The following is a 13,326-nucleotide window of genomic DNA, read 5'->3' as shown; positions in this document are numbered from 1 at the left end:
GTGCATTGGTTAATGTTCTCTGCAATGATGTCTGTACATTACATGATGTGATGTCAGGTGCTCTTGGGGGTGTATGTGCATTGGCTAATGTTCTCTGCAATGATGTCTGTACATTACATGATGTGATTTCAGGTGCTGTTGGAGTGTATGTGCATTGGTTAATGTTCTCTGCAATGATGTATGTACATTACATGATGTGATGTCAGGTGCTGTTGGGGTGTATGTGCATTGGTTAATGTTCTCTGCAATGATGTCTGTACATTACATGATGTGATTTCAGGTGCTGTTGGAGTGTATGTGCATTGGCTAATGTTCTCGGCAATGATGTCTGTACATTACATGATGTGATTTCAGGTGCTGTTGGAGTGTATGTGCATTGGCTAATGTTCTCGGCAATGATGTCTGTACATTACATGATGTGATTTCAGGTGCTGTTGGAGTGTATGTGCATTGGTTAATGTTCTCTGCAATGATGTCTACATTACATGATGTGATTTCAGGTGCTGTTGGGGGTGTATGTGCATTGGTTAATGTTCTCTGCAATGATGTCTGTACATTACATGATGTGATTTCAGGTGCTGTTGGGGTGTATGTGCATTGGCTAATATGTTCTCTGCAATGATGTCTGTACATTACATGATGTGATGTCAGGTGCTGTTAAAGTGTATGTGCATTGGTTAATGTTCTCTGCAATGATGTCTGTACATTACATGATGTGATTTCAGGTGCTGTTGGGGGTGTATGTGCTTTGGCTAATGTTCTCTACAATGATGTCTGTACATTACATGATGTGATGTCAGGTGCTGTTGGGGTGTATGTGCATTGGTTAATGTTCTCTGCAATGATGTCTGTACATTACATGATGTGATTTCAGGTGCTGTTGGGGGTGTATGTGCATTGGTTAATGTTCTCTGCAATGATGTCTGTACATTACATGATGTGATTTCAGGTGCTGTTGGGGTGTATGTGCATTGGCTAATATGTTCTCTGCAATGATGTCTGTACATTACATGATGTGATGTCAGGTGCTGTTGGGGATGTATGTGCGTTGGCTAATGTTCTCTACAATGATGTCTGTACATTACATGATGTGATGTCAGGTGCTGTTGGGATGTATGTGCATTGATAATGTTCTCTGCAATGATGTCTGTACATTACATGATGTGATTTCAGGTGCTGTTGGAGTGTATGTGCATTGGCTAATTTTCTCCGCAATAATGTCTGTACATTACATGATGTGATTTCAGGTGCTGTTGGAGTGTATGTGCATTGGTTAATGTTCTCTGCAATGATGTCTGTACATTACATGATGTGATTTCAGGTGCTGTTGGGGGTGTATGTGCATTGGCAAATGTTCTCTGCAATGATGTCTGTACATTACATGATGTGATTTCAGGTGCTGTTGGGGTGTATGTGCATTGGTTAATGTTCTCTGCAATGATGTATGTACATTACATGATGTGATTTCAGGTGCTGTTGGGGTGTATGTGCATTGGTTAATGTTCTCTGCAATGATGTCTGTACATTACATGATGTGATTTCAGGTGCTGTTGGAGTGTATGTGCATTGGCTAATGTTCTCTGCAATGATGTCTGTACATTACATGATGTGATTTCAGGTGCTGTTGGAGTGTATGTGCATTGGTTAATGTTCTCTGCAATGATGTCTGTACATTACATGATGTGATGTCAGGTGCTGTTGGGGTGTATGTGCATTGGTTAATGTTCTCTGCAATGATGTCTGTACATTACATGATGTGATTTCAGGTGCTGTTGGAGTGTATGTGCATTGGCTAATGTTCTCGGCAATGATGTCTGTACATTACATGATGTGATTTCAGGTGCTGTTGGAGTGTATGTGCATTGACTAATGTTCTCGGCAATGATGTCTGTACATTACATGATGTGATTTCAGGTGCTGTTGGAGTGTATGTGCATTGGTTAATGTTCTCTGCAATGATGTCTACATTACATGATGTGATTTCAGGTGCTGTTGGGGGTGTATGTGCATTGGTTAATGTTCTCTGCAATGATGTCTGTACATTACATGATGTGATTTCAGGTGCTGTTGGGGTGTATGTGCATTGGCTAATATGTTCTCTGCAATGATGTCTGTACATTACATGATGTGATGTCAGGTGCTGTTGGAGTGTATGTGCATTGGTTAATGTTCTCTGCAATGATGTCTGTACATTACATGATGTAATTTCAGGTGCTGTTGGGGGTGTATGTGCTTTGGCTAATGTTCTCTACAATGATGTCTGTACATTACATGATGTGATGTCAGGTGCTGTTGGGGTGTATGTGCATTGGTTAATGTTCTCTGCAATGATGTCTGTACATTACATGATGTGATTTCAGGTGCTGTTGGGGGTGTATGTGCATTGGTTAATGTTCTCTGCAATGATGTCTGTACATTACATGATGTGATGTCAGGTGCTGTTGGAGTGTATGTGCATTGGTTAATGTTCTCTGCAATGATGTCTGTACATTACATGATGTGATTTCAGGTGCTGTTGGGGATGTATGTGCATTGGCTAATGTTCTCTACAATGATGTCTGTACATTACATGATGTGATGTCAGGTGCTGTTGGGGTGTATGTGCATTGATAATGTTCTCTGCAATGATGTCTGTACATTACATGATGTGATTTCAGGTGCTGTTGGAGTGTATGTGCATTGGCTAATTTTCTCCGCAATAATGTCTGTACATTACATGATGTGATTTCAGGTGCTGTTGGAGTGTATGTGCATTGGTTAATGTTCTCTGCAATGATGTCTGTACATTACATGATGTGATTTCAGGTGCTGTTGGGGGTGTATGTGCATTGGCAAATGTTCTCTGCAATGATGTCTGTACATTACATGATGTGATTTCAGGTGCTGTTGGGGTGTATGTGCATTGGTTAATGTTCTCTGCAATGATGTCTGTACATTACATGATGTGATTTCAGGTGCTGTTGGGGTGTATGTGCATTGGTTAATGTTCTCTGCAATGATGTCTGTACATTACATGATGTGATTTCAGGTGCTGTTGGGGTGTATGTGCATTGGTTAATGTTCTCTGCAATGATGTCTGTACATTACATGATGTGATTTCAGGTGCTGTTGGAGTGTATGTGCATTGGTTAATGTTATCTGCAATGATGTCTGTACATTACATGATGTGATTTCAGGTGCTGTTGGAGTGTATGTGCATTGGTTAATGTTCTCTGCAATGATGTCTGTACATTACATGATGTGATTTCAGGTGCTGTTGCAGGTGTATGTGCATTGGCTAATGTTCTCGGCAATGATGTCTGTACATTACATGATGTGATTTCAGGTGCTGTTGGGGTGTATGTGCATTGGTTAATGTTCTCTGCAATGATGTCTGTACATTACATGATGTGATGTCAGGTGCTCTTGGGGGTGTATGTGCATTGGCTAATGTTCTCTGCAATGATGTCTGTACATTACATGATGTGATGTCAGGTGCTGTTGGGGGTGTATGTGCATTGTTTAATGTTCTCTGCAATGATGTCTGTACATTACATGATGTGATTTCAGGTGCTGTTGGGGGTGTATGTGCATTGGTTAATGTTCTCTGCAATGATGTCTGTACATTACATGATGTGATTTCAGGTGCTGTTGGGGGTGTATGTGCATTGGTTAATGTTCTCGGCAATGATGTCTGTACATTACATGTGATTTCTGGTGCTGTTGGGGGTGTATGTGCATTGGTTAATGTTCTCGGCAATGATGTCTGTACATTACATGATGTGATTTCAGGTGCTGTTGGAGTGTATGTGCATTGGTTAATGTTCTCTGCAATGATGTCTGTACATTACATGATGTGATGTCAGGTGCTGTTGGGGTGTATGTGCATTGGCTAATGTTCTCTGCAATGATGTCTGTACATTACATGATGTGATTTCAGGTGCTGTTTGGGGTGTATGTGCATTTGCTAATGTTCTCTGCAATGATGTCTGTACATTACATGATGTGATGTCAGGTGCTGTTGGGGTGTATGTGCATTGGTTAATGTTCTCTGCAATGATGTCTGTACATTACATGATGTGATTTCAGGTGCTGTTGGAGTGTATGTGCATTGGCTAATGTTCTTGGCAATGATGTCTGTACATTACATGATGTGATTTCAGGTGTTGTTGGGGTGTATGTGCATTGGTTAATGTTCTCTGCAATGATGTCTGTACATTACATGATGTGATGTCAGGTGCTGTTGGGGTGTATGTGCATTGGTTAATGTTCTCTGCAATGATGTCTGTACATTACATGATGTGATGTCAGGTGCTGCTGGGGTGTATGTGCATTGGTTAATGTTCTCTGCAATGATGTCTGTACAATACATGTGATTTTAGGTGCTGTTGGGGTGTATGTGCATTGGCTAATGTTCTCGGCAATGTTGTCTGTACATTACATGATGTGATTTCAGGTGCTGTTGGGGGTGTATGTGCATTGGCTAATGTTCTCGGCAATGATGTCTGTACATTACATGATGTGATTTCAGGTGTTCTTGGTAATGATGTCTGTACATTACATGATGTGATGTGATTTCAGGTGCTGTTGGGGGTGTATGTGCATTGGTTAATGTTCTCTGCAATGATGTCTGTACATTACATGATGTGATTTCAGGTGCTGTTGGAGTGTATGTGCATTGGTTAATGTTCTCTGCAATGATGTCTGTACATTACATGATGTGATTTCAGGTGCTGTTGCAGGTGTATGTGCATTGGCTAATGTTCTCTGCAATGATGTCTGTACAATACATGATGTGATTTCAGGTGCTGTTGGGGTGTATGTGCATTGGTTAATGTTCTCTGCAATGATGTCTGTACATTACATGATGTGATGTCAGGTGCTGTTGGGGGTGTATGTGCATTGGCTAATGTTCTCTGCAATGATGTCTGTACATTACATGATGTGATGTCAGGTGCTGTTGGGGGTGTATGTGCATTGGTTAATGTTCTCTGCAATGATGTCTGTACATTACATGATGTGATTTCAGGTGCTGTTGGGGGTGTATGTGCATTGGTTAATGTTCTCTGCAATGATGTCTGTACATTACATGATGTGATTTCAGGTGCTGTTGGGGTGTATGTGCATTGGTTAATGTTCTCTGCAATGATGTCTGTACATTACATGATGTGATTTCAGGTGCTGTTGGGGGTGTATGTGCGTTGGCTAATGTTCTCTGCAATGATGTCTGTACATTACATGATGTGATGTCAGGTGCTGTTGGGGGTGTATGTGCATTGGTTAATGTTCTCTGCAATGATGTCTGTACATTACATGATGTGATTTCAGGTGCTGTTGGGGGTGTATGTGCATTGGTTAATGTTCTCGGCAATGATGTCTGTACATTACATGATGTGATTTCAGGTGCTGTTGGGGGTGTATGTGCATTGGCTAATGTTCTCGGCAATGATGTCTGTACATTACATGATCTATACCATCAAGGCAACATGGAAGAAGCTAAAATATTGCAGCAAAGACTCATCTCTCCTAATGCAGCTGTAAGTCGTTTAAGCAAATACTTACAACAACTGCAGACATTTTGTGGTGGACCGTTGTGTTGGTACATCTGACCTACTCCAATAGAAGATCTTGTTAGCCCTATCGTTTCAGTGTAAATTACTCAACCAGTCAAAGAACGTTTGACAATGGCAATGAAAAAGAAAATGTTAAAATATTCATTGACAATTTTAAAAAATATAATTATTTCCTAATTTATAGTCATAATTATAATTATTTGTCTAAAACTCATTTCATACACAGAATAATATATTTATTTTTATTTTGCCTGTCTATTTTTTTTGGGGGGGTAACTCATGTTTTTCATTTTCTCTCAATGGTTTAGGTGACAAAAAAGTTTGGCGTTCCTGGTTTGAAGCAAGCCATGGAGTGGTTTGGTTACTATGGCGGCAGGACAAGATCACCATTGATGCCATTAACAGAGACAGAAGTGGAGCAAGTCAGAAAAGACTTCCGAGACAGTGGTTACAAATGTTAACAAATTAATAGGCATTTCACAGATTTAGGAATGAGAGAATACACCTTGATGTGACTAATAAAGATTTAATTACTGTGTGCTTCCATTTCTAATATTGAATATTTAAGGTGCTACAAAATACCACAAATGCTGACAAATTCTTGATACAATGCTGAGTAATCTTTACATTAAAGAAAAACTGAATTTCCCAATAGTATTAAGCCCCCTCACTGGGAATCATTTTGAATGGTAATTTGGTGGAAATGCCCACAACTAATTCCAAATTCATATTCCAAACTACCCGGTACTGGTAATTTGGTTATCCTAAGGTAGGCTTTCAAATGACCATGAGTTTATTTTTCTGGCCTTATCACTTCCAATCTGGAGACATTATTGTGTTGATTGTGTACAAATAAAAGCAGCCTTATTCAGTTGTTGAATGACTGGATTATGTTATTATGAAATAGAATTACAACTGAAATAAAATAGACATCATTGTGTTTTTTTTATTGGCAAAGTGAAAATGAACAGTTGTATTTTATAGATTGAAATGTAAGTGTGTCACAAGAATTCATGAAGTTCATGTGGCAAGGGATATTTACCACAATTGCGATATTATAACTATGTGGTTGGCTTGATATGTTAATGCATCATAGAAATGTTTATTTATGTTTCATCGATTTTATTCACCCACATTGTAAAGTGTCAGGTCAGATGGCCAAGTGGTGAGGCATTTGAAATGCAAGACTTCATATTTTGCATGGGACATTGTCACCTAATGTGTACATATTTATCAATGTAAATCAAGAATCTGGATTTATTTAAATTTATTTCAAGCATTTTCAAGAAGCACATTCATCGCACCACGCCTTGTTTGATATGGGTCTCACCAAGGATTTGTAAGATAATACCAATGTACGGTGATGAATATACACGTGATGAATATCTTATTACATGTATGTGTCAATCAAATGCATTTCTAACCAATGGCATCACAGAACATAGTGGGCACCCAAGACGAACACTCATCAGTTCGTTCTTGGACTTTAACATTAGTATACCTTAGATGATTGTTTGTCAGGGGTACGTGATTTTGTGATAATTTTGCAATTCTATGACTACTCTTCAGTTTTTGTGTGATCTTCATCGCATATCACTCCACTTGCATTTCCTTATTTTGTAAATCCTTAGTTGCATGTACTGTAAATGCATTAATTAGTCACTTGGTTTTAATTTAGTTATTTTCACTGATAAGTAAAATCCACTAAATTAAATCTACATGAATATGTAAAATAACAATAAAACACATTATTTCCATTGACAAATTTGTGAAATTAAAACACAGCGAATATGCTCAAAACATCAAAATAGGGAAAATAAATGATTTTACAGTATACGTGTGTAGCACATGACTGTTTCACTTAATGTTTTGATTACCGTGTTTGCTCCATTGGAAGCAGACATAAACCCGGAATTGCATTTGTTGTATGCCGAATCATTGAAATGTGACTTAGTTTGGCTATAGACACACCTCTGTTATTTACTAATAGGACAAATACAGTAAAACTCAAATTACATCTCTTTCTTGAAAATTCTTACCAGGTTAAATTAAAATTATTTTTTTCATGAGATTTCTATATGATAATGTCTCAAAGTTTTTGATGTATCTTGTATTCCAAAATAATATATGTATTTGTACACTTTATCGTAAATTGTATTATAACAAATAAAAAAATTAATCTATTCATAGAATTATGCAGAATGCCATTTGCCTTGTTCTGTTTTGTTCTCGTTCGGCAGCCAGTCGTATTTTTTCCTGTAACCGACGCCGTCTTCTCTCCAATTTGGCTTGTTTCAATTCTTCAAGCTCATTCTGTCTGTCTATGCAAGCCATCGCAAACATTTTAAATTCTTTGTAGTCTAGCTCCTAATGATAAAATACAAAGTAGCAAGCTAGAGATGTGAATCTACAGTGCACACATATGATGAGAATTGAACTACTAACGTTTATTTACATGTATTATAAATGCAGAGGTGAGCATAAAATTTATGAATAAAAATGTTTTCTTAGAATACCCCAGTCTTGAAAAGGAGGCAATTCATTCAAGTTTGACCATGGGGGATTTTTTGTTACTTTAAATGGACCCTTCCTCAAAATACTCTCCTTAATTTGAAATTATTATTCCTGTATTGTTTTTCTTGGAATACCAATTTGAATTTTGCTTCTACAAAACCTCCATCACTCCTGTGTCCGTGGCGTCGCCCCTCAAAAAAATGTTCTGGTGGCATCGCCCCTCCAAAAGCATCTGAAACCCTTCGTGTAATCAAAATTTGCCCCTCAAAATGCAGGAAATAGCATTTCAACGGGTCTAGATTTCCAATTTTTTAAGGGGAGCATGCCCCCGAACCTCCTAGTAAGGTCGCAAGGTGCACAGTTGGTGAGTAGATTTTGCCCCCCCCCCCTCCATGTAAAATTTCATGCCTCTGTGTGTCGACTAACATATTCAAATATTTGCTACTCAAAAAAAGATTTTCTTTTTGGGTTTATGCACCCTGTGGGGATGGCACTTTAGAAACTCAAGGGTAGAAAAACTGCAAAAAAAATGTTTTCTTCACTTAGTTTTTTCAATTTCAATTTGTTTTATTTTTTTTCCCCCTAAGATTTTCACTTATTTTTCAAATAACAGATTTTAATGAAACTTGGTACATAGATCCTCTGGGACAATGCACAAACCTGATTTTTTTTATTGAAATCCATGTATATTAATCATGGGATTTGCATATAAATATATAAATGAGCCAATTTAGCTTTTCCATCAATATCTCAAACACTCATCAGTTTTTTAGTTTAGAATTAAATTATGTGCTTACTAGTTACCTAATTTGCATAAATTAAAACATTTATAGGTATTCCACAGATATCTTGAGAACCACTTATCAAATTTCAATGAAACTTGGTACAAAGGTGCTTCTGGATAATCCACAGATCTGTTTACTTCAGGGTTAAAATCCCCATTAATATTAATATCCCACCTTATATAAATGCGTTCATGTGACCTCATTAATAAGCATAAGTGTAATATCTCAAGCACTGTTGCAGATAAGGACATGCAACTAGTGATTTATTGGAGGCATTTGACTAGAGATATGACTAACACATCAAATGCCAATATATGGTCACTTGACCAGCAATGTATCAAGCACTGCTGCTGATGACATGCAACCAGTGCTACAACAAAGGCATTTGACAAGATATATGACTAACGTACCACATGCCCATATATGGTCATGTGACCTCATTAATATGCATAACTGCAATATCTCAAATTAAGGCATGTCTGTGGTCAAAGATACTCCAATGATTTTGCATGATGAAATAGATATATTTGCTTTATGTGTATTGGAGATGTGCTTCTAATATAGTAAATACAGTATTCGTTATTTGTACTTTATGTCTCCAATACCCTCAGCACACAGGAGTTCTTTCCCTGCAGGACTTTTTTTTTCCATGATTTTTTTACTTTGCAATTTTTTTTTCCAATTATGTCCTCTCAGACTTTCTAATGGTCAGCTCCTAATACAAATATCTCCCTCTGCTTGTGCAATAGGTTTATTTCTTACCTGGTCACCTGAAACATCAAAATCACTGAATATCTGATTAACAGCAGTCCCATAAAAGTTGAATAAAAATCCAAATGACTCAAATTCGACAGCCGAGACGCTCTGACTTCCATCCTCATCCAGAAGTTCAAATACAGTCCTGGAGTGCCGGTAAATAAACTGTTTTTCTTCGCTGTCCTGTAAAATCAACATCATGTATCACTTAGACTGGCCCTGTTCTGATAATTCTTTTTTGGAAGAGTTTGTAGAATAGTTCGCGTTGAACCGTAATATCGCAACAACCAAGATTTTAATTTTTTTTTATAAAATTGCCTGTAAAACGCCATCTACAGTCAAGATCGCTAAATGTATTTGTTTGTTATGAAGTAGTTCAGTCATCGTTCAGTGCATTTGCTTTACTTGTTCAGAATTAAAGAACTGTGAACCATTTTATCAAAGCTTACTTTGTACATATTTCTGATAATTGATAAAATCGGAAGCAAGTTCTCGGGAGAATTGTCACACAACTGCACTGCACTTGGCTACAAATGATTTTCAGGAATGTTATATATGGATAAATATTGTAAATGGTAAAGAACAATGTTGACTCTAATACATTGCTAGCATATCTAGAACATAATAAAGCATATTAACCTTTTCACCACTCGTTCCCTTTTCTCATAAAAAGTTCACAAAATATTCCCGTTTATAGCTGAGTGTGCACTTCCCCTCAGAAGATAGGGACAAAACTGCAAATAGACTCAAAATGTGTTTGTTTGCTCCAAATTAGGATTCATTTTCGGAATTGTTGAAGATTATATAAGAAAAAGGTGCAGACAAATTTTGCAGAGAAAGTCTGGTGATGAAGAAATTAAATCAGTATTTACAGTTGAATATTGATAAGCCGTTTCATGACCTTTGTCGTCTGGTGTGGGGAAAACGTATGCCAGTGCATTGGTAATACCTTTTACAGACCTATAGTTGGTGTTGTTGACTCGAGAATAAATCGATCTCAAATCCAGTTTCAAGAATAGTACAAAATCGTTTCCTGCGACAGTATACAACCTCAGGATGATTTACCGACTAATCGTTACACCTTGAAATTGAACTCGTCTTTTGGGCAGTTTGACTCGTCAGTTTGGGCATGAAGGTAAAAGAGACTTTTATCTCCATGGTATGGGCAAAGACTATGGAGAAGATATAGTCTTTGGTTTGGGTTCACGAGTTTCGTTAAAATGTGTTGATTTAAAAGATGTATATACAGGATAGGGGAACAAGCGGTAGCTGGACGTTTCGGCTCGGTAAATAATAAGAATTACAGCCTACTCCCCTGACCTATTGGAAGCACACATTGGCGGATGCAGAGGGGCCAGGGGAGCCATCCCCCCACCCACGCATGAAAATGCATCTGGATAAGCGAAGCTTGGGGACCCCCCCCCCCCAATACATTTTGCTGGAAGCACATTAAATATATGTCGAACTCACCTGAATAGATATCAAAATGCAGATCAGAAGATAAAATTCGTCAAAATCAATCTGGCCCGATCCGTCAACGTCTAACATATCAAACACTTTGTAAATATTATTCTTGCTAAGATTCGTCTGTAGCCGCATAAATGCATAGAATTGTATATCTATATGGAAATTAACAATACGACAATATTCTATCAAAATCATGCAAGGGACTAGTGTTGGACTTCGTTAATACATTTTTGATGTGCTCCCGTTCAATCGTTTTTTTTTTTTTTTTTTTGCTACAGTACACTCGGTGGCAAACTGACAATACCAAATAATGATCCCACCAATATTGCTCAAATTAGGCGAGCTGTCAAATATGTTACTTAGATGTAACAATTGTTTGAACACTTATATATAACGCCGCAGACACCAAAAGCGCGAGATATACGATGATATGTACGTGGATATACCCGACAAGTTACACTTTCCCCGTCATGTGCCCCCTGAGATGTCGGAGAGTTACATGTATCGTTTACCGACACAGTTTGCACTATTCACTCGGCGTAATCCGCTCACCTACACGAATACCCATAGGCAGTTGTATAGACCACCGTCCCTCAACACCGTGTTGAGGGACGGTGTATAGACACACTTTTTATGTAACTATCTGACTGCACATTGCGTTTGTCTTCCCAGATTTAGCTAGAGCATGGAACTGAGAAGGGAGCGCCGCGGACATTATTATTATAACTGTATATTGACATACAACTGATCCTCGAATATAAGACTTAGGAACTTCATAACAAAGGAATGGCGTAAACACTTCACAATTGCAATGAATTAGAATTCTTCGCCGACTAAACTAATACATGTATAAATGATTTTATGATTATGTTTTCGCATGCAACAAATAAATTATATGGAGAGGAAAAGTCGAACCTCACCGTTGATGGCGTTTTCATCGTGAATATCCAAGAGTTTGAAATATTCCAGAACTAAAGCGACGTTTTTACAAGTGAGCAAACTATAACTCTTGTGCAAATGCAGATATTTTAGAAAGGACGATCTCACTTTCATGATCTTCTAAATATGTGACTATTTCTTCACTGAATACTCTTCGTACGACGGATTTCAACTGGATTCGACCGCGCTCGGCCCAGAAGTGTGAGCGCGACATTCTATTTCGTGACGTCAGATTTAATGTTGGAACACATTTTCTAGGAACGTTTCAGTCCCGTCTATCAATAGAAATATGTGATTGATATTTGTTTTCATTCAATTAAGATCGATTGATTCATTCAACTTCGTGTACACTATGTAGCCAGTCCGGGCCACTGTTCCGAATAGTCGTCGCTGGGGACTACAGTCAGACTATACTGCGTGTTCTAAAGATAAAACAAATCATCTTTGAATTGAGATTTGAATTGAAGTACCCATGAGAAATTACCGAAAAAGAAGCGAAATCGGCAGATTTAAATAAAGGAGGTTCCACTATTTACATGTATTGCTATTTTTTGTTGCTATTTTACGATAACCCTTGACCTGCCAAGTGGCGATGCTATTTGTTTGTAATATGTATGCAAAATCATGCAACTAAAATGTATAAATCCACTGTAACTGCTTATGTTGGCGAATTTTAAGAATATTAATTCAGATAAAGAGTAATCATTTTGTAAAAGCCAAAGAAAAGCTACATTTTTAATAAATGAATATTCAGGTTTGCTGTGAATAATATCAAACAACCAGAAGAACAAAACTGTAGCTGAGAACGGTGCATTGCCATCTTTTATGGTAGCTATTCGCTGTGAATATCGCGAATGTCGTAGAAATTTTATCTAATCTCGTAAAATTATTATTTCGCAAAAACTTACAGCCGCGGTGAGTTCCGTAAACTATTTTCATTATTCTTTTCTTATCAACTGTTTACTTCTACCCAGTAAGTTCATATTATAAATAGACATTTCATTCAATCTATTGGCTGATATATTTGTACAATCGGTGTGCGTCACCAACCTTGAGCTGGGCAATCATAGCGGACTGATAACGTACAGAGACTGATATGTGAAACAAACAGTGCTGAAGACTGGCCCCTTGTGGTTTTGTTTCGTATTTATCAATGATGTGTATGTTTATCTGGGACAAGCACTACCACCACCACCAACAACAACAACAACAACAACAACAACAACAACAACAACAACAAAGTACGTGTTATAAGTGAAAAATTAACTTAGTAAAGGCGATTAAGATGTGGTGGTGTTAGCCTGGTTTCCTTA

The 13,326-nt window shown here is 37.7% G+C and overlaps 2 protein-coding genes across 2 annotated transcripts in view; one reads left to right on the top strand and one right to left on the bottom strand.

Annotated features, from left to right (window-relative positions):
• LOC100372772 (4-hydroxy-2-oxoglutarate aldolase, mitochondrial-like) overlaps positions 1-7,754 on the top strand; it is a 44,520-nt gene extending 36,766 nt beyond the window's left edge. Inside the window, exons 6-7 of the mRNA XM_085504164.1 lie at positions 5,383-5,516; positions 5,861-7,754. Of these exons, the coding sequence (XP_085360290.1) occupies positions 5,383-5,516; positions 5,861-6,013 (287 nt within the window). The 3' untranslated portion in view covers positions 6,014-7,754. The remainder of the gene's footprint in view (positions 1-5,382; positions 5,517-5,860) is intronic.
• LOC100377553 (EF-hand calcium-binding domain-containing protein 9-like) lies at positions 7,737-12,127 on the bottom strand. Its single transcript, XM_002730464.3, has 4 exons — positions 11,995-12,127; positions 11,078-11,226; positions 9,614-9,790; positions 7,737-7,919 (listed from the first exon to the last, which is right to left on the bottom strand). Exons 1-4 carry the CDS (start codon positions 12,125-12,127, stop codon positions 7,737-7,739), a joined length of 642 nt encoding a protein of 213 aa, XP_002730510.3.
• Positions 12,128-13,326: the final 1,199 nt, after the last annotated feature.

Source organism: Saccoglossus kowalevskii, chromosome 10 (genome assembly GCF_978046115.1).
Source record: "Saccoglossus kowalevskii chromosome 10, keSacKowa6.1, whole genome shotgun sequence".
In the NCBI taxonomy this organism is placed as follows: Eukaryota; Metazoa; Hemichordata; class Enteropneusta; family Harrimaniidae; genus Saccoglossus; species Saccoglossus kowalevskii.
The sequence above is the reverse complement of the archived record's forward strand: the minus strand, read 5'-3'. Positions and strand labels throughout refer to the sequence as shown.

Coding starts and splice junctions, on each gene's coding strand:
- LOC100377553 (XM_002730464.3), bottom strand. CDS start 12,127: ATGAAAGTGAGATCGTCCTTTCTAAAATATCTGCATTTGCACAAGAGT. Junction 9,791..11,077: donor GCATTTTGATATCTATTCAG/GTGAGTTCGACA, acceptor TTGATTTTACAG/GACAGCGAAGAAAAACAGTT. Junction 7,920..9,613: donor TTGATGTTTCAGGTGACCAG/GTAAGAAATAAA, acceptor TTTTATCATTAG/GAGCTAGACTACAAAGAATT.